The following is a 21729-nucleotide window of genomic DNA, read 5'->3' as shown; positions in this document are numbered from 1 at the left end:
GGCTGGGGGTATATTAGTGTAAATTCTTTAACATGGAAGAAGAAAAATACTGTTATTTTAAGATAGTTTGAATTGTCAAACTCCATTATCGAGAAGACCTTTAAGGTATGTTTGGAACCATGGAAAAGAAAAGATAAGAAAATGAGAATTTGATTTTTAATATTCTCAAAAATATTTAATAAAAAAGAGAATTTGATCATTATCTCATTTTCATTAACTATTTTTGGGAATAATAATGGTCAAAATTTAATTTAATTTAATTTTATTTTCCAGGGGTTCCAAACAAACCCTTAAAGAAAAATGGAGAGAAGGTTATTTTTCAGTTGTTTGGCAGCAAAGAATTATGGAGAGAAAAGAAAAAAAAAGAGAAAATCACTTTCTTTGTTAATTAATAAATTTTCTCTCACAAAATGATGAAATTAGGAGAGAAAAAAAGAAATAGAAACTCAAGAGAAATTTTAATAATCAAAATTTTAAAATTTATTAATTTTTTATTTTTCACGTATATCCAAACAAGAGAAATTATATTTTTCTTCTATTTTTTTTCTAATTTTTCTCAGCCATCTAATTAAGAGAAAAGAAATGTGTTTTCTTTTCTTTTTTTTCTTTTTTTTCTATTGTATGATTTCCAAACACAAACTTATTGAAGAATTATTCTCAAAAAGACTTTGGATGGTTGGCCGCAACTATTTTGAGAGATTATTTCATATTAAATGTAGACCTCTTTCAGGTAAAAATTATTTTTCCCTAGTATTTCTTCAATTTATCATCTTGTGTTTTTATCACTTCAGATTAATGCCTAGACCCATTACCTAAAAAGTATAGGAGTGTGCCCAACATCCATCTTGAGTCAAGTCTTTTGTTCTTCACCCATAGGTGATTTATGTTTGAGCTACCCTTAAAAAGTGAGTACTATTTGTTGTACCCTTAATTTGGGCCATTTTTTTGCCTTTAAAATTAAGTGAAGTGTGTTTCAGACTTTGACTATTTTGACTGGTGTATGAAGCTTTGTTGTATAGCTAGTTCTTCTCCCAAATTGTGTTTTGTCCAAGTTGGGTCTCTATGTCCTTTTCATCCCCCGCTTGGGAGAAGTAAAAGAAAAAGTACTCAAAAGAGGTATTTTGTTCCACATTGTCTTGTGAGACTAAAATATTCAAGAAAGGGGGAGAAAAAATGATGAAGATTTTACACTTATGAAAAAATTCTAGCCAGTGAAGATTTAAGACCAAAAATCATTTTCATTGCAAGCTGAAGTTATAAACTCTACCTTGAGGGGGCGTGTTAAAGAGCATATATGAAATAATCTTACATGACTCTCATAGTAAAAAATCTCATAGAGCAATAATTAATATGTTAGAGTCTAAGAATAGTCTCATGGAAAGAGGTTTCATAGACGAGTCTCAATTTAAAGTATTTTAGTTATGTTAGTTTTCTATTTATGTTTACTTATTTACTTGTTCTAGGACTCTTCTTTGAGTGTTTAACTTTGGGTATAACTGGGGTAAGGGTAGTTTAATTGTAATTGGATTCTAATTGTTTCCTCTATTAGAAATGGAAGTTCATTGAACTCAAATTACATCAAGTCAATGAAGTTTTTATTTTCCTGAAATTCAACAATTTTTTGTTGATATTTAAGTCCTTTCATGCTATGATTTCTACTCAATGTGGTTCCCCCTTAGAAAAATCTTCATATAATCATATTGGAATATATGTCTTGTAAATTTCTGAAATTTTGTGATCAACAGGGCATTATTCATCAAACATCTCATGTTTACACTCTATTGGCCAAGTGGTCACTCCCTTCTTGATTTTTATGATAACAAAACTTAATAAAACCTGACAATTTTAAATATAGTAATTCAGATATTTTTCCTCCATGAGACATCAATTTCAAGGTTTAAAGCATTGAATTGACACAAACTTCTCAACGACCTCAAGCATTATTAAAAGTCAAGATTTCTTGAAGAATAACCCTAGAAGATGAAGAAAAATTGAAGACTAAAGTTTTAGCAATTACTAAGAAATGTAAAAAAGTCAGCCTATGTAAGGAGTCCAATCTTTCCAAAATTTGAGGTATAATACAAATTTGGAGTTTTAGGATATATTTTGCATTCAAACATGTTTTCACAATTACAAACATATATTTCATGCATGTTAGAATCACTAGGGATAATTCATATCTACACATGATCGATCAATCAGAAGTGCCAATCTATGTTATAAAGCTTGATCCATCAACCCATTTGGGCTGATTGATAAATACTGTCTAGGCAAAGCAAATTCACATGCTCATTGATAGATCAACTTCTGAGACTAATCAATCATACAATGCTTTGCCAATCTACATCAAGCATGATTGATCATAGGAAAACCATTGATCGATCATACTTGTAATGCACTACTAGAGGAAATTATGATTGATTTGTCAACTTAAAATGTCAAATGCAATGGAAAGATATTAATCGATCATAGAATCAATCAATAAGTCAGATTTTGATAGAAAATAATCGTTACACTTGATTGATCGATCATCCACTTTACACTAATCGATCAATATATACTCAACTTTTTGTAAGCAGGCAAAAAATGACTAGTTTGGTTTGGAAAATTTATAAATACTTCACCAAACCCCCTATTAAGAAGTTAATGAGCTTTTATTAGTATATCCACAAGCATTTGCTCTCAATTCTTTGCAAATCTTCCTAAAGTGCATTTATGAGAAAGAGTGAGCCAAAATCTGGAAAAATTATTTTTCTCATAAGCTCCAACTACAAAGGTTGGAGGTTTGGATCTCCCATAGGAGAAAGTTTCTCTCCAATTGATAAGGGTATAGTATTTTTGTTTTGAGATAAGTTCATCTAGAACCTGATTAGCTAGAGCTTGAATCTAGCCAATCTCTTGGGGAGATTTATTTGTAAATCTTGTATTTTAGCTACATGTGGTTTAAAGAGAGCCAAAATATCTTTTATGAAAATTCAAGCTAAGTCATACCTGCATGGGCAAATGCTAGTATAATGAAGGTACTACATCAAGGTTTGAAACTACAATCACATCTGGTGCTCTAGATGAATTACATAAATTGACCAAACAACAACAACATATCTCACAACAATAACAACAAATTTCCCAGCGTATGACGCAACTATCTATTCCCTCTGCATCCTTGGCACATACGAGTCCTACTACAAGTATATCTACACTCTTAATGTTATATTTCCCATCTTGGGTTCTTGACTCCGGTGTAATAGAATACATATCAAGTATGTCCTCACTATTTTCTTATTTAAAAGAGTATGTTCTCGTTAAACATGTTAATCTTGTTGATGAGTCAGTTTCACCAATACGTGTAGTGGGAAATGTTACCCCTGCATCTTTTTCTTTCACCTCAATTTGCACTATTAGTTCCAAAATTGCCTTTAAAGTTGTTGTCTGTCAGTCAAGTCGCTAAGTCTATGATTTTTTTTTTTCACGTTTTACCCTACTCATTGTGTGTTTCAGGATCTCGTGACGAGGAAGATGATTAGTTCTGCTCGTGAGAGAGGGGGATTATACTATCTGGATAGCCACAATCCAAACAGTACTTTACATGCCTTATACACAGATGATTCACCTCTTTAGTAGCATCTCACACTTGGTCATCCATCTCCAACAAAACTAATTCAAGTAGTTCCTGATCTTCCTTCTAGTATTACTTTCCAATGCGAGTCATGCCAACTGGGCAAGCATCACCGGAGCTCCTTTCCTGTTTCATCTCATAACAATAGTAAACCTTTTGAGCTTGTCCACTTACATGTCTGAGGTCCTTGTTCTGTGACTAGTTGGTTGGTCATAAGTATTTTATTTCCTTTATTGATGATTTCAGTAGATGTACTTGGATTTTTCTAATGCGATAAAAATATGAAGTTTTTGATGTCTTTCAGGTATTTTTTAATGAAATAAAGAACCACTTTGCAACTTCTATCTATATATTTCATACATACAATAGTCTTGAGTTTATGAATTGTAAATTTGGCTTTTTCTATTAGTCACAAGGAACCATTCATCAGATTTTTTGTGTGCTTGCTCCACAACAAAATGGAGTTGTTGAATGCAAGAATCGTCATTTATCTGAGGTAGCTCGTACTATGCTGTTTAAATGTAGAAGACGTTTGTTCTTACTGCATGCTTTATGATAGATAGAATGTCGTCTTCTGTTCTTGATGGCCAGATCCCTATTCAGATTGTTTTACCTATTGCACCTTCGTTTCCAGTGACACCTCAGGTCTTTGGGTGTGTATGTTTCACACATGTTTTTGATCAGTCAATGGATAAGTTGTCTCCATGGTTTATCAAGTGTATCTTTTTGTGGCATTCTCGAACACAGAAAGGTTATAAATGCTATTGTCCGTCTATGAGAAAAACATGTGTTTCTGCTAATGTTACCTTTTTTGCATCTTCTACATTTGAATCGGTTCCACCTGAACCCTCTATACCTACTCCGGTTATTCCTCTTCTAGTTGATGAATGTGCTCCAGGTTCACAAGATGCTCCTATTGAAAAATCATTGCAGGTATACCGTGTTAAGTTGTGGAGCCTAATCAATGTCTTACGCTGAGTCGGTACGCGGATTGACCTTCGTGATAAGGTTGTCGGGAGGGTTCCCCTCCCGAGTGGGTCCACGATATATTGATTGTTGTTTCATTAATAGAAATTTGGTGATTTCACTCATGTATTGCGGTTGCCCTAATTTTCTCTTTATATTTGGGGCGCCGCTATTAGGGTTAGATTATCATCACGGAGAAGGACTTTGAGTTGCAACCTGAGAAAAGTTAGAGAAAAACACTTGTAAGTGTGTACGATTTCTCTTTGTAAACTATTTCATCTTCATGGTGGATTACTGCAATAGTGGAAGACAGGACGTAGTCTTACCTTGTGGCGAACCTTTATAAATCTTGTTGTATTTTTTCATGCTTGATTTTCCTTTCTTCTGTGAATATTATTATTGCTCTCGTTAGTTTGGAATTATGACGTCTAATTCCTAACAAGTAGTATTAGAGTTTTGGTTTGTGATTGAGAGCAATAACTTACGAAGAAATATCGACACTAGGAATCAACAAGTTTGATGTATGGATTTTCCGTTTTGGAGGATGCAGATAAAAAATTATCTATATAGTAAAAAACTGCACTCACCACTTCTGGATATGAAATTAGAAGGTATGAAAGATGATGAGTGAAATCTCCTTGATAGATAGGTATTGGAGTAGTCCGATTAACACTATCAAAGAACGTTGGTCATAGCGTGGCGTTTGAGAAAACCACAGGGGGATGTTGAAGATTCTGTCAAATATGTATGAGAAACCTTCTACAAATAATAAGGTATATCTCATGAAAAAACTCTTCAATTTAAAGATGACAAAAAATACATCAGTGGCAATGGATTTGAATGAGTTTAGCATGATTGCCAATCAATTGATATCTGTTCATATTAAATATGATGATAAGGTTTGTGCTTTAATTCTTTTGGTGTCTCGACCATGATTCTTGATCGTCTCTTGATCTTGAGGTAAGTGAATTGCACATTCCTATTGCCCTTTAGATGGGTGTTCCTAAAGGTACCCACCATCTTTTATCTCATTTTGTTTCCTTCGATTCCTTGACCGATAACTATTGTAAGTTTATTTTGTCCATCTTCACTTACACTATTCCTTCTTCAGTGCAAGAGGCCTTGCTGCAACCTCATTGGAAGAATGTCATAGATGTTAAGATGGAAGCATTGACAAATAGGATTTGGGAATTATGTGACTTACCTCCAGGTGCTACTGTAGTTGGATGTCGATAGGTCTATACAATTAAATATAATTCAGATGGATCAATTGAACGATATAAGGCTCGTCTTGTTGCAAATGGGTATACACAAAAATTTGGGGTGGATGTTTATGAAAAATTTTCTCCTGTTGCTCGTTTGTCCTCTATTTGTATACCTATTGTTGTTGTTGTCCATCATAGGTGGTCTCTACTCCAACTAGATAATAAAAATGTCTTCTTATATGGTGACTTTGCGGAAGAAGTCTATATGGAGTAACCTCTAGGGTATGTGGCTTAGGGGGAGACACATAAGGTATGTCGACTAAAGAAGGTTTTTTATAGCTTAAAACAGAATCCACGAACTTGGTTTGAAAATTTTAACCAAATGGTTATATCCATGGGATTTCATAGAACCCATTGTGATCACTCATTAGTTATTTAGAAACGATCATCTGGAATTATTATCTTAGTGGTATATATAGATGATATCATTCTATCTAGGAGTGACAAATCAGGTATTGAAACAGTTAAATCCCAGTTAGCGAATCACTTTCAGACTAAGGATCTGGGTCAGTTGAAATATTTTCTAAGTATTGAGGAAACGAGAAGCAAAGAAGGACCAACACTAACTCAGATCCTTAGTATATTACTAATATGCTTCAAGAACATGACCTTCTAGGGGCTAAACTTGTGAATACACCTATGAAAGTAGGATTTGATCTTCATGATGATCAGAGTCCAGAACTAAAAGATAAAACAATGTATCAAAAACTTAGTAGACAAATTCATCTATGTTACAATTACTAGACCAGATATTTTATTTGTAGTGAGTGTAGTGAGTCAATTCATGAAGCATCCACGAAAAATTCACCTAGAGGCTACACAAAGAATGTAGAGATATTTGAAGGGAGCACCAGGAAAATGTCTCCTTTTCAAACCTAATAATCACTTGAAGATTGAAGCTTTCTCTGATGTTGATTAAGCAGGCTCCAAGCTTGATAAGAAATCAACCAATGGATACTATGTATTGTTTGGAGGAAATATAGTCAACTGGAAAAGTAAAAAGCAAAATATTGTTGCTTGGTCTAGTGCAGAAGCAGCATATAGAGTAACGGCCCACACTGTCAGTGAGCTAATGTAGATAAAATTTGTTGTCCAAGATTTTGGCCTTGATCAGTAGGATCTTATGACTTATTATGATAACCAAGCAACAATCTTCATTGCAAATAATTCAGTCTTTTATGAAAGAACAAAACAAATAGAGGTAAATTGTCACTTCATTCGAGATGCAGTAATAAGGAAAAAAGTAGGGGTGGCATCAAGCCGAGCCGAGTCCGAGTTTGATTTACATATTTCGAACTCAAGCTCGAGCCGAGCCTAGGCTCGAGCCTAAAATTGCTATCGACCTTGAGCCCAATAATGTTAACCGAGTTCGAGCTGAGCTCGAGTCGAGACATTCATTTAAAACTTTTCAAAAAATACATGTCTCGAGTTCGAGCTCCAACATACATTTAAAACTTTTTAAAAAATACATGTCAAATAAATTGTATATAAAATTATGCATACATTTTACATAAAATTGGGCATACATTTTACATAAAATTAGGCATGACCTCTACATAAAATTGGGCATGACCTCTACTTAAATTTGGGCATAAGGGTGACATCAAATCCAACTGAGTCTGAACCTTCCTATGTTCGAGTCAAGCTTGATTTAAATATTTCGAACTCGAGCTCGAGCCGACCTTAACCTCAAACCTAAAATTGTTATCAATCCCGAGCATAATAATTTTAACTGAGTTCGAGCTCGAGCTCTAGCCGAGTTCGAGCTTAACCTACATTTAATACTCTAAATTAAATATATGTCAAATAAATTATATATAAAATTATGCATACATTTTAAAAAAAGAATGATAAGGAGGTTCTGGATTGAATCTCAATAATGGATTAGAACGCACCAATATTAATCTTTTTTACCTCAAATGTTGTTTAGCTTATTTTGTAATTTTTAAATTTGGCCATAAATTTACTATGACCACCTTAGTGCCCTAGTTGAAAATTTATATTCTAGGAAAAATTTAAAATATTTTCTATGTTACATATTACCAAAAAGTCCTTTAAATAAAATCATATTACTATTAGTGACTTACTAGAAAATTACAAGAAATATTTTAAAATTTTCTTAAGAAAGTTAAATGGACCTCTTATTGCCTCTTCAAGGAAAATAAATAAAAATTTATAATCAATCTAATATATTACTATACTTATTGATAATTTTTTAATCAAATAAAATGCCAAACACAAAATTGTTATAAAAATTGCCTCATGATAAAAGTATTACAACATCAATTGTCAAATATTTATTTAAAATTTTTTTATACGATTTTCTTGCCCTTATTGGCAGGAAAATCTTAGTTAGAAAATTATATGATTTTTTTAATAAGAATTTTCAATTAGAAAAATGTTCCCAAAAAACATGATGCACTAATAGTCCCTAGAAACGTATTTTTACTAAAAATGTATTTTTAACAAAAAAAAATCACTAATAGTCCCTAAAAATGTATTTTTACTAAAATATTTTTTTAATTTCTTCAAGAGCCACTACTCGTCACCGCCGACTGTTTTTTTTCCACTTGCTTATGATCTCTGGTTTGGTTTTTGGTTTTCTCCGCCGAGACGATGTTGAGGGAAGGGCTTTAGCGGTGCAAAACCTGTCGTCGGGGATGACGACGACAACGAAAATAAAGGCAAAGGTAGACGAGGGGAGGAAGAAATTGAAGGAAAAAATGGAACCAAGCAGCCGGCAAGCAACTGTCGACGGCGACAACAACAGATAGAGGGGCTCGGCGGTGACGAGAGGAGGAAGAATCCCCCCCCCCCCCCCCCCCCCCCCCCGAGCCCATTAAAAAGCCGGCTCACGAGCTTTTGAACCGAATCATAACTCGATCGAGCTCAGCTTGTTAACACAAACGAGCTCCTTATGTTCAATCTAGTAATCGACTCGATGATATCCTAACTAAAACACTAGGAAAACGTGAATTCCTGAATTTTTGCTACAAATTGAGATATACTCTCCAACTCGAGGGAGAATGTTGTAAAACGAGAATAAGGATATTTTAGTCATTATATATTATTATTATTTATATTTCTTGATATAATCTTATTCTACATGCCAAACTTTATCTACAGACCAAATTTCATTTAAAAGGGACAGAATAGGAGATAGAGACAATTAAGGTTTTCACTTAAAGTAGAGGTAATATTGTAAATTGACCTCACCTAGTCATTGTCCTTACAATCTTTCACACTCGCATTCCCCAAATTGGCACAAATACCCAAAAAATTTCCATTAATAGAATTTTCTTAAACCTTCAAATTGGCACAAACACCCTCTGCCACAAATAGCTTCTGAACTCTTGGTCGTATGTTTTGAATGCTGATAGTAAACAATTCTTTTTCACCAAGAGGTAGTCCCTCTCTTACTCGCCTAATTTCTCAACTACTTAACACAACTCTTCTCAAAAGAGTAAACAATTGCTATGTAAGAGTGACTGCAAGTAATCAATCTTTTTGAACGAAACCACCAGTCCAATGTGCCATAAATATTAAACATCATCTTATTTACAGTTTATATCTTCACTTTCTAAGATTTCACAGCATTCAACTTCACTGGCTTATATTTCATTTGTGAAGAGCTGAATCGCAACAGATATATATACTTGCAACAGAACAACATTAACGTAGTAACAAAGTATAAATTTCAAAAGCAAAACAAAAACAAAGCAGTTGTCACTTTAATTTCTTTGGGGTCATTTGCTCTTCATAAAATCTGTCTTATTTTTGGAATTCTACACTTTATCTCCTTTAACTTACCTAAAATTAATCATGTTACATGATATCCAATATGGATAGCAAAACAGTCGACTAGTTTACCAGTGTCGTTTTGTTCTTATTTCAAATTCATTGAAGCGAATTGTGTCGCCACAGTGATTGCTTCTTCCATATGTGATGCATTCGTCGCCTGAAAGACAACCCAAGGAGACTTACTGTTGTTACCTATGCATGTCAAAAATCTTAAAGTACAACAAACATTTCTTCCAGCACGTCAGCAGTCTCATTCCATTTCCATAATTTAAGTAAAATGAGGTACCCAAAAAACTTATTTTTTCAGGTGTTCTTTGCACTTTCTATGTTAAGCTGATGTTTTTTTGTCAAGAAATCTGATTAAAGCAAATAATTGAGTTGGTTACCTGGCCTTGTGCAAATGCAGGCTTTCCTCCACCCTTGCCTTTGACAGGAGCAAGGGCCGCCTTCAACCAGGAAGAGGCATCTGAAACTCTCCTTTCGCCTTCAGAAGGTACACCAGCACATGCTACAGCCCTGTTTGTTGCCTTGTCCTTACTGAAAACCATGATTGATATCCCCTGTAAATTTGAAGAACAAGCAAATCTAGGTTAAGAGTTGAACACTGGAAGCATAATTAAATTGTAGTTGTATTGAACGACAGACAACATCTTGTACCATTCAAAAAAATAAAAAATAAAAAATAAAAATAAAAACACAGCATCTTCTGCTACTGTAAATGCTAAACTAGGGATGACTCTTAGAAGCCCAGTGGATTTGGAAATATTAAATAACAGGAGACAATCATCTTGAATTCTGTGACCAACTATTTCACTAATAATGGCAAGCAAATGATAAACAGAAGGGTTGAAAATAAATACTACAATGAAATATCATATTTGCTAGTTTACAAGTACAGTGCCAGATGCTACCATAACGAGTTTACATAAAATGTATGCCAAAGCCAGGCGGTATCACAAAAACCATTTCAGACATTTCAGACAGTTATCAGACTCGAATCAGACTGGTTAGTTGAACTCTGCCGACAGGACCCGGTCCCTCTACAGAGCCTAAGAAAGCACTAAGCCAGGAACTAGTCAAAACTTGGCTGACTAAGTGTTGACAATTACTAGGCTGACCTGGCTAGGTCATATAGGGGAGAGATTCCTGGTCCCATTATGGTGTCTAAGAAATCACTGAACTGGGAACTAGTCAAACCTGGTTGACCAAGTTTTGACAATTACTTGGCTGACCTGGCCAGGTTGCATAAGGAAGAGCTTAGAAAGCCTAAATGGGCTCCAGACGGATCCTCATAGTGGGTCAGTTGCTCTCTTGCAGAGTATAGACTTGCAAATAAATTAGTAATACCAGCTACTCAGGATTTATTAATGAAAAATTATACAGGGGAGAATCTAACTCTTGCAAATGCAAGAAAGCTAACCTATTTGTAAGTGTGCTAGTTGATTTTAATTCTCAGTTTGTAGTATCTCTTGCCTTCTCCAGGCTTAATAAAATCACTTCTTCGAAAAAAGAGGTTTAAAATATATTATCTTCACTACAAAAAAAACTACCCTTTCAATCTAAATAACATATAAGCCTTTATACAACAAATATAAAAAATTAAGATGCATTAGTGTTTATGGATGTAATAATTTCATCCATGAGTAGTGTTTATGGATGTAGTAATCTCATCTATGACCAAATAGTAGAGACATGATGAGAGGAGACCAAGGGCAACCATAAAATACAACAAAGTGTGCAACAAAAGTTTCGCTGGACCTAGTTTCTACTAACTGTTAGATGCAATTTTAGCTAATAGTGCAAGCCAATGGTGCTTATACTGGAAGCCTCTAAGCCTCATGGATCATTGCAGGATGTAATGAAGAAAGACTTGAGATTTGGAGAAGAAGTTAGTAACCTTTTGCTGCACAACTTTGAGAACAGCTTCACGTACAGCAGTGGCATCAGCACCTACATCTACCTGAACAACACAGAAAGCTTTGCCTTCTCTAATTGCAGCCTCTGCAATTTCAGTTGCTTCTTTCATCGCTTTCTCAGTGTTCCCTTGGCCAAGTTGCTTCTGTGCCTTCCTCAGTTCAGCCTATTAAATGAAGTGACAAGAAGATTCAGCTTTGAGAGATAAAAATAGATATTAAGTAGATCCTGCTACTCACATCTAACTTTGCAACTTTTTCCTTTAGATTTGCTTTGATCGCTGCAGGAATATCTGCTTGCTCTATCTGGTTTTTTAGAGAAGGTACAACCTGCTCAGAAAATTATAAGAAGTTACAAACGCACAGATAGCTCAATAGTTACTGAAAAAAATAAAGAATGCCAGTATAAAATTTATTACAAAAGACTTTTGGTGAATGCACTAGACACTGAAGGTGTAATCATCCTAATTAAAAAAGCAGAGTGATATGTTTACCTCAGGTACACCCGTTAGTGTTGTTTCAACCAACAGTTAATGTTACTAGTAATGTATCCACTCAACATTCCAAACGACATGTACAATGACTCAAGAAAAATGAAAGACAACTATGAAGCATAAAAAATATGAAGAAAACTAAAGGAGGGTACCTCTGCGAGGGAACTTCTTTCTGCTTTACTTGCATCACTAATTTCTCTCTCAATAGAATGTGCCAATTCAAATGCCCCAAAAGCACAGTCCATTGTGACAGCAATAATTCTTCTCTTCCCTTCACCAATATTAACCTCAGACATCAGAGCAAATGCTTTAGCTTCCCGAGTATTTGAAATGTGAGTCCCTGTGAAAATTTTAACATAATCAGCCGACAAAAGAAACATCCATAGGAAATATTGAACATAGAAAATAGCACATTTTATTAATTAACCTCCACAGAGTTCCGTTGAAATTGACAACCATTCTTTGTTATCAGGATCAGCAAGGATTTCTTGCACCTTTCTTCCAATTGAGACAACCCTGACAGGATCAGGATACACCTAAAACCAAAAACAAATATCAGATAAATCAATATAACCAATTTTCTTTTTAGCAACTACATATTTTCCTTGTATATGACAGCACCAGTTTATAGAACAGAAATGGAGACCTTTAACATACATGGTAGCCCATGTAATCCAGACCCTTTCCAAATTGGATAAGGATAGTCAACCGAATATATAGGACTCTAATAAATGACAACAAAATATATATACAATTGCTGTATTCAATAATAAGTGAGCAATTCTATGGTCATAAGGCAGGGAGCTGACTTTCTAACTGAACATAAAAGGTAAAGACAACGTACTTCACCAAAGACAGCACGTAAGCCTGTAATGCGCTTGGCATCAGCAAGGTTAGTCTCACTTGCAAATACATCCAACTCATCCTTAATTTGTTGATTCACAATTGCCTCAATTCTTCTCAAATCATTAGGATCAACGGGCTTTCCTGTTTAAATTGCAAGAGCTTCAAAGAAGGCCTTGCTTTGAGTTTTGAACAGCAAAACAGAAAGAACAATATATATATATATATATATTGAACATAAGAAAGAACAACACATAAATACTACCATGAGAGAAATCAAAGCGCAACTTTTCAGGACCCACATAGGAACCCTTTTGATCTACATGATCACCAAGTACTTCCTGTGTAATTCAAAAAAGTGAGGAAAATTAGAAAAAGAATTAAGTTGAGGAAAAATTTAAGCAAGTGCCATCTATCATGGAGCTGAGATCCCCATAACAGTGCAATGCTCCACTAGATGATGCATCTTCACCAAGAATGCTAAATATTTCAAGAGGCATGACATGCATGGAAGGCACATTCATTGGAACAATGCCTTAAGAAAAGGTAATTTTCAAATACAACCTCCTTAGCATAATTCCAATTACAGCCATCTAATTGCCGTTTTTTTCCAATATGGCTAAATTTTGAATATAGTGGACAGGATCAATTAAAATTAAGAGTAAAACAGGCATTCATAAATTTCATCGAAATCAAGATCAAATAAAAAGGGCTAATCCATTTTCTTTGACCACAAGTAGGCTTCTTTCCCCTCTTCTCTATTTTCACTCTCCAGCATGAGAGAATGGAGGAAGAGGGGAGTGGCTCCCCCTCATTCACTCATGGCGGGAAAGGCAGTGAGAGAAGAAGAGGGATGGAGGCACCCCTCTCCTCTTTACACACGGAGAGGGTTTTATAAGGGGAGTGGGGTGCCTCTCTCCCCTCTTCTACTCTGCGTTCAACAGCAAAGAGCAGCTAAGGGAAAAAGGGCAGTCTTCCCTCTGTTTCTGAATGGGAGAGGTGTCCACCTCTGGCAATGCTAGAAAAGGAGGGATTCGCCCCTCCTCAAGCATTTTTATTTTGAAATGGTGAAGCTTTATTTAGTGCTAATAGAGAATACAACAAAGGAGCCTCCCTATGCAATAGAGAAAAAGCTCCCAATTACAGTAGATTGAGCGAGAAGAGCCCTCTTTTGCCAAGCTGTCAGCTATTATTCACTTCTCTAGGAGTATGCAATCGTGCAACCAGCAATGGGCCGCACAAATCTTTAATTTCCAAGTAAATGTACCACAGACTGTGGTGGCTTATGCATCACCATTCATCCAACTTATCGCCATTGCCGAGTCACCTTCAACCACTACCTGGCATGAAAAGTGTTGTAAATAGATCTTCGGGATGCTATAAAAAAGTAATCTCTACTTCAGCTGCGTCTTTACAACCAGGAGGACCAGAATATGTCATCAATATTATACTAAGCTCATCTCTTCCAGACCTGGGTTGCCGATGGAGCTCCCATCAAAACTCCTCATTTTTTAATTAGCAGGGGGAGGGGACCAAGCTACGTACGTGGACCCATGGGGATTTGAAAACAAAGCCCCAATCTTCCAATGCATTCTGATCAAAGAGAGTGCGATCGGAGGAAGGTCTTTATATGCCTTATCTCAAGATAAAGAAGTTTGCAATATTCCCACAACCCCCTCTTCCCCTTTTGAAATTGCTGAGTTGTAGACTGTCCTACCCTTTCCCTCATCCTTTTTTTTTTTTTTTTTTGATAAAGATGTATTATATTAACAAGAGAAAAATTACAAAGGAAGAGGGAGTAGATCCCTAACAAGACACTCCCTGTTTGGCAAGCACATCTGCTGCCGAATTTGTAGATCTCGGAATGTGAGACCAAATACAAGAAAAGAGTGAGGTAATATCTAAAATCTCCTAAAAGATGTCCCAATGCCGCTACGACAGAAGGGAAGCACGCTCGCACCATCCAATGACCACCTTGGAGTCCCCTTCAGTGTGAATTGGACCACTGCAATTGTCTCTGAACACGCGGAGCCCATTAAGGAGGCCATATAGCTCCGCCGACGTTGAATCGGAGATGCCTAACGGGCCAGCATAAGAGAAACACTGATTGCCAGATGGATCCGAAATCACTCCCCCAAATCTAGCGATCCCCGAATTGCCAAGAGAAGAGCTATCAAAATTCAACTTAAGGTAACCAACCTCCGGGGGAGTCCACTTCTTCATTACTTGAACCTTCGTCCCAAATTGCATGATTGCCAGATTGCCAGATTGCTCCAACTATCACAGATAGAGGTGCCCTTGAAAGAGCAAAAGGACTTCATAATTGCAAACCACTTTATCTGCTATTGCAGATTTCCATATATCTGAGACATCAAAAGGCATCCTTTGGCGCCAGTTTTGACCCTATAAAATTTGTATGAGGCCGAGAAAACACCAGCTAAAACCAAACTTCCATAGAGTAGCACTCCAAAATTTCAAAGCTAAAAGACCAATGCAATCGTAATTGATCCACCTCTCCCTCAACATTCCTGCAGAACTTGCATAAAGAATCAACTTGTTTTACATTCTAAGGAGGTGACTCAGCAGGAAGGAGGCTTTAACATTCAACCACTTCTTGAAGCTCACCTGTAGGGCTTAAACCACGTTTACAAGTTTCTAATCCTAGTACCATTGTTAAGTCACCTTCAACCACTTCAACACATGAAGAAGTCAAGAATAGGAGAAGATGAAAAGTGCAGCAGCAAAAAATGAAAAACTGCCCACATTACTTCTTATTCTAGTCACTGAAAATTAGGGCAAATCTCACCCTATTAACTTTGTTAAGGAATAGTCCCACATGGATTACCGACAATATCCAAAGGGTCTCCATCAACAAGATACACCTTCCCGTGATCTCTAGCAATATAATTCTTCATGAGCTCACGATGTGCGGTGGTGTGAAAAGAAGCTCTTGAATCTAACACCTAAGAATCAATAGAGTTATCAACCGACAAGAGTGAAGCATCTTATACCTCTTCAGTAACCGCATTTTCAACATTGTTTTTCTTTTCATCCGTTTTCGGTGCTCTGCAGTTCTTCTTTATGTGACCAGACTTACCACAATTCCAACACTCCACATTTCTTCCATTCCTTTCTTCCCTCTACTGTTGTCCTTGTTGGAATTCCTCTCGAAATTCTTGCCCCTAGTATCGACACTTAGGGCAAAATTAGATGTTGACGATTCTCCAGAGTCCTTTCTACAAACTTCCTCCACGAGAATGGTATCTCGAACATCATTAAAGATTAACTTCCCGTTGCCTAAAGAGTTGTTGACCGTAGCCCTCATAGGCTCCCAACAATTTGGCAGAGACGCCAAAAGAATTAAAGAACGAACCTCATCATCAAATTTAATTTGAACGGAGGTCAATTGGTTGATAATTATGCTAAACTCATTCAAATGTGATGCCACTGATGTATTTTCTGTCATCTTTAAATTGAAGAGTTTTTTCATGAGATGTACCTTATTATTTGTAGAAGTCTTTTCACATGTCGGACAAAATCTTCATCATCCCCACTGTAGTTTTAACCGACGCCACGTTGTGAGCAACATTCTTCGACAGTGTTAACCAGACTACTCCCAACACTTGTCTATCGATGAGATTCCACTCATCGTCTTTCATACCTTCTGGTTCCATATCCAGAAGTGGTGCGTGCAGCTTTTTATTGTACAGATAATCTTCTATCTGCATCCTCCAAAACGCAAAATCCGTACAATCGAACTTGTTGATTCCAAGTGTCGATCCTTCTCCGCCAATCATTGCTTTCAAACACGAACCAAAGTTTTGATACCACTTTTTAGGAATTAAGCGCCCTAATTCCAAACTAATGAGAGCAATAATAATAATCGAGGAAGAAGGAAAAAAAGCAAACAAACACACACAAGATTTATACAGGTTTGCCTTGAGGTGAGACTATGTCCTGCCTTCCGCCGCTATAGTAATCCACTATGAAGATGAAATAGTTTACAAGAGAGATCGCACACACTTACAAGCGTTTTCTCTAACCTCTCTCGGGCTACAACTCCAGCTCCTTCTCGGTGATGATGATCGTCAAGGTGATAAAACCCTAACAACGGCACCCCCATATATTAAGAGAATTGGGCAACCGGATTACAAGTGTGAAATCCCCAAACTACACTTAATGACACAACAATCAATATAAACTAGGCTCCACAACTTAACAGAGACTAGAAAGGTATGTAAATTGCATAAATTCATCCATGTTTTGAAGCAAAATCTAAGGGCATGGTTTGACAAATTTAGTACAGTTGTGACATCTTTTAGCTTTACAAAGAATCATTATGATCATTTCCCTATTTGTTTTGCATCAATCTTTTGGAGTTGAGGTACATGTAGTATATGGCGAAGACGTTGTGTTATTTGGAAGTGACACTAAGGAAATTGAAGTAAACGAGTATCTCAAAATACATTTTTAAACTAAGGAACTTGGAGCATTGAAATATTTTATGGGAATTGAGGTTGCTAAGTGCAAGGAAGGTTTAATAATGTCTCAAAGAAGTATGTAACTAACATGTTGCATGAGTATGGAGCACTAGGAGATAAACCATAAGAGATACCTATAGAAGTTGGTTATAATTTTTTTATGAAGAGTCCCTCAAGAAAATGTACTAGAGACAAGTAGGTCAGTTGATTTATGTGACAGTGGCCAAGCCAAATATTTCATTTTGAGTCACTGTAGTGAGTCTATATATGGAGAACCTTTGCAAGCTTCATTTTGAAGTAGCTCACAGAATTCTACGTTATTTGAAAGGAGCTCCCAATAAAGAGTGATTCTATAAACCCCATTGAGACTTGAATGTTGAGAGGTAATAGATGCATATTATGCATGTTCCAAGGTGGATAGAAAAACAACTATATGTTTTTGTATATTTGTTGGAGGCAATCTCATAAACTTGGGAGAACAAAAAACAAATTGCTATAGTTCATCCAAGTGTTGATAATGAGTATCGTGCTATGGTTCACATGGGGAGTGAACTTATGTAGGTGAAATCAATTTTAAAGGATTCAGATTTAAATCTGATGATCCAACGGTACTAAAGTGTGATAACAGCCACCAATCTTTATTGCTAGCAACCCAATTCTACACAAGAAGATGAAGCATATAGAGTTAATCTTCACTTTGTATGTGATGCTATCATTAGCGTTTGTTGCCACGTACCAGATTGGAGACATGTTGCCTTGGAAGACGAGAGTTCAGTAATTTATGTAATAAGTTGGGGGTTACTTGATATATATGCCCCAACTTGAGGAATGTTTAGGGAAAAATACTAATAGTTAAACATATATATCAAGTAAAAAGCCTTATTAAGGAAAAGCAACGATTTAGAAAGTAGTGATTATTAAAGGAAAAGCAATGCTTTTCTCTTGTTAATATAAATACATCTTTATCAAAAAAAAAAAAAAAAAGGAAAAGCAATGCTTTCGATGGGATAAAATTGTAATTGCCTACTCATTATACAAATTGGTGTATATGCATAAGTGATGAGGGGTATATTTGTCTTTTATAATGTCTAGCTTAATGACTTAATAAAAATTGTTAGGGGTCAATATATTTCCCTAATGAGGCTATTGCACGTTGCAGCTTTCTCTCTCTCTCATTGCATCAGTCTTTTCTTCTTTCCTCTATTTCTTCTCTCTCTTCTATCAATTTTAGATAATTTTAGTGGAGTCACATGGTTATTTTTATTTAAAGGACAAATCTGAAATTTTGGATAAAAAAAAATTATGCAAAAACATAAGTTTAGTTTTCTTCTCATATATGTGAGTTGCACTCAGACAATGCCAAACGATATTTGAGTATTTTTTATCAATCTTTCTATGCATTGAATGGTATAATACATCAAAATTTTCGTGTTTCTACTTCATGCAAAAATAAAAAACAGACATTTACTTGATGCTGCTTGAACCTAATGTTCAGATGAATGCCCAAAATTTATTGGAGAGATGCAATTTTTTCTACCTGTTATCTAATTAATCGTCTTCTATATGATGTGTTGAAAGGTGACATCACTTTAAAAGTATTGTGTCTTATTTTTTGTACCTTCCTAATCTTTGGTTGTGTATGTTCTGTTCTTTCTTTTTCTCCAACTCGAGATAAACTATCTCCACGTGTTGCGAAGTGTATTTGTGTAGGTTATTCATGGATCCAAATAGAATACCAGTGCTATGATCCAGCCAATATGAAGATGTATGTCTCAGCTGCTATCACATTTTTAGCACACATTTCTGATCAGGTTAATCTACTAGGGGAGCCTCCGCTTCCTACACCACTTCCCATGGTGTTTGATTCGGTGCCACTTAAAGACCAGCCACAACCTCATAAACCATTGCGGGTTTACCTACATTAAATAGCAATTAGCTACATATCTCCTTCATGCAGTCCATCATTTCCTACGAAGCCCTCGTCATCACCTAATTTGTCTAAAGATCCGCCACAAGATTCAACATTTGATTTAAATCTGCCAATTGCCATCAAAATAGGAATCAAATCTTGTACTCAGCATCCATCTCTGATTTTGTCACTTACGACTCTTTGTCCCCTTCATATGCAAAATTTGTATGCTTGTTATCTATACTGTTATTCTCAAGACAGGTACAAAGTGACACAAAATGTCATACAAAAGGAGATGCAAGCCTTATAGTCCAAGCAAAACTTGAGGTTTGTGTGAGCTCCCGTCAGGTATTACACCAGTTGGCTGAAGAATGAACTCCATTAGCATTCCCTCCCGCTACGGTGTAGAATTTTTTTAAACATTTTCTCAATTGCTCGAATGAACTCTATTAGCATTTTAATTTTTGTCGTTGTTATTTAAGGGATGGTAACTTTTTTTTGAGAAAGGTGAAAGTTATTGCAAAAGAAAAAAGGAAAACACAACCTTACTAGAGGGGCCTTCTGAACTCAAAAAGGGTATAAATGTCATGGTCATTGAAAGCAAAAATATATGTTTCCACATATCCTATGTTTCTTAGCAGCAACCATATTTTTTTGTGCAAAGTGATGATCCACTAGAGCTTCTCATGTTGATTCTTGCTCCTATTCTAGTTGAGCCTTTGCCCAAAGAGGTGTCAAGGAAGTCTAGAAGAAGACCGTTTATGGTTTAAACTAGAGTCCACGCTCCTTGTTTGAGAAATTCAGCAGAATTGTGTTGGGATTTGGTTATTAGAGAAGATATTAAGACCATTCAGTATTTCTGCATTAAAAAGCCCAATGGAGTTGTCATCTTGATTGCCTATGTGGATGACATAGTTATATCTAGAGTGATAGGACAGGAATTGAAGAAGCCAAGTCTCAAACAAAGAACATGAGACAAACTAAATATTTTTTAGGCACTGAAGTGGTTTATAGTAAAGATGTTGTAGTCCTTTCTTAGAGGAAATACATTTTAGATTTGATGAAACAGACAGGATTGTGGGAGCAAAACCAGCAAACACAGCAATGGATTGCAACCATGATTCACATGATCAAGGTAGTTCAAAATTAAATTATGATGAAGGTATAAAATTGAAGGATAAGACTGAATTTAGAAGGCTAGTTGGGAAGTTATTATATGCTACTGTACACTGCCGTCCTGGCATATGCTCTACTGTGGGAGTTGTTATTTGGTTGTTCTTTAAAGTACCTTAAAGTTCCAGAAAAAATAGTTTTAAGGACTTTAAAGAACCTTAAAATTTCGGGAAAATGGTTGAATTTTTGGTTTCATAAGAGCATTTAAAGGTTGTTGGTTATTTTGAAGCAAATTATGTAGGCAAGAAAATTGAAAAATGATCCACAAGTGCTTACTATACTTTCATTGGTGGTAACCTTGCAACTTGGAAGAGTGAAAGGCAAACAGTTATGGCCAAGTCTAGTGTAGAGGCTGAACAGTAGGGAAAAGTACATGGAGTCTGTAAGTTGATGTGAACAAAAAGGTTTTTAGTTTTCAGTATCAAAAACCTATGGAAATGTACTATGATAACAAAGTTGTTATCTTTATTGCTAGTAATCTTGTATTTCATGAAAGAACCACACATATAAAAATAGAGTGTCACTTTATTCTTGAAGCAATGCTAGCTAGAGAGATTTCTACTCCACATTCAATCTTTCAAACAAATTGGTGTTGTATTAACAAAGCCCTTACTGAAGAAAGGCTTCAATGTCATGTTCAGCAGGCTGAACCTACTAGATAAATTTCCTCCAGCTTGACAGGGAGTGTTGAGGAATAGCAAGATTAAGGGTATTCTTGTAATTAAAGTGAATGCTTTAGTCAAACACACTTATGGGTAGTTTAAACAATTTCTCTTATCTGCTGTTTATATTAAGTGATTTTTTGTGTATTGAATGAAAAAATCTGACTTCATCCCTCAACTTCTCTCTCTCGGTTGTCTTCAAGCTTGAGTTTTTTCTGTTTTACAGGAATTACACTATCTAAGAAGGCTATATCAAAAACTACTCGAGAAAAAAAAAAAAAGTAAATCGCTGCTTACCCTGAGAGCAAAGTTTAGCATGTGAGTGCAAGTATGATTTGGAGCAATCAATGTACGCCGATCGTAGTCAACCTGATCGTTTGTAAAAATAACAAATAAATAAAATTTACATTTATAGGTAGACCAGAGCGTGATTATCTGAGATAGAAGGTTTTCAAACCTTGCAGATTATTTTATCACCAATAGAAAGTTTACCAAGCTTCTCAGGAAAATGACCTATATGGAGAACAAAGCCACCGTATATTTGAACATCATTGACCTGAAAGATTCCAGTTGGGCCTTCAATGCACCCAGTATCATAGATCTAGA

The 21729-nt window shown here is 35.7% G+C and overlaps 1 protein-coding gene across 1 annotated transcript in view; it reads right to left on the bottom strand.

Moving 5' to 3' along the window:
• Positions 1-9371: 9371 nt before the first annotated feature.
• Positions 9372-21729, bottom strand: part of LOC137945481 (alanine--tRNA ligase) — a 30104-nt gene continuing 17746 nt past the window's right edge. The window contains exons 14-23 of the mRNA XM_068791378.1: positions 21581-21724; positions 21421-21492; positions 13164-13239; positions 12900-13042; positions 12483-12591; positions 12208-12395; positions 11802-11891; positions 11546-11728; positions 10035-10208; positions 9372-9805 (exon numbers count right to left, since the gene is read on the bottom strand). Of these exons, the coding sequence (XP_068647479.1) occupies positions 9734-9805; positions 10035-10208; positions 11546-11728; positions 11802-11891; positions 12208-12395; positions 12483-12591; positions 12900-13042; positions 13164-13239; positions 21421-21492; positions 21581-21724 (1251 nt within the window). The 3' untranslated portion in view covers positions 9372-9733. The remainder of the gene's footprint in view (positions 9806-10034; positions 10209-11545; positions 11729-11801; positions 11892-12207; positions 12396-12482; positions 12592-12899; positions 13043-13163; positions 13240-21420; positions 21493-21580; positions 21725-21729) is intronic.

This window comes from Aristolochia californica, unplaced genomic scaffold (assembly GCF_029961685.1).
Source record: "Aristolochia californica isolate CCGP_79_NKW_82.1479 unplaced genomic scaffold, dmAriCali1.0.hap1 SCAF_12, whole genome shotgun sequence".
NCBI lineage: Eukaryota > Viridiplantae > Streptophyta > Magnoliopsida > Piperales > Aristolochiaceae > Aristolochia > Aristolochia californica.
The sequence above is the reverse complement of the archived record's forward strand: the minus strand, read 5'-3'. Positions and strand labels throughout refer to the sequence as shown.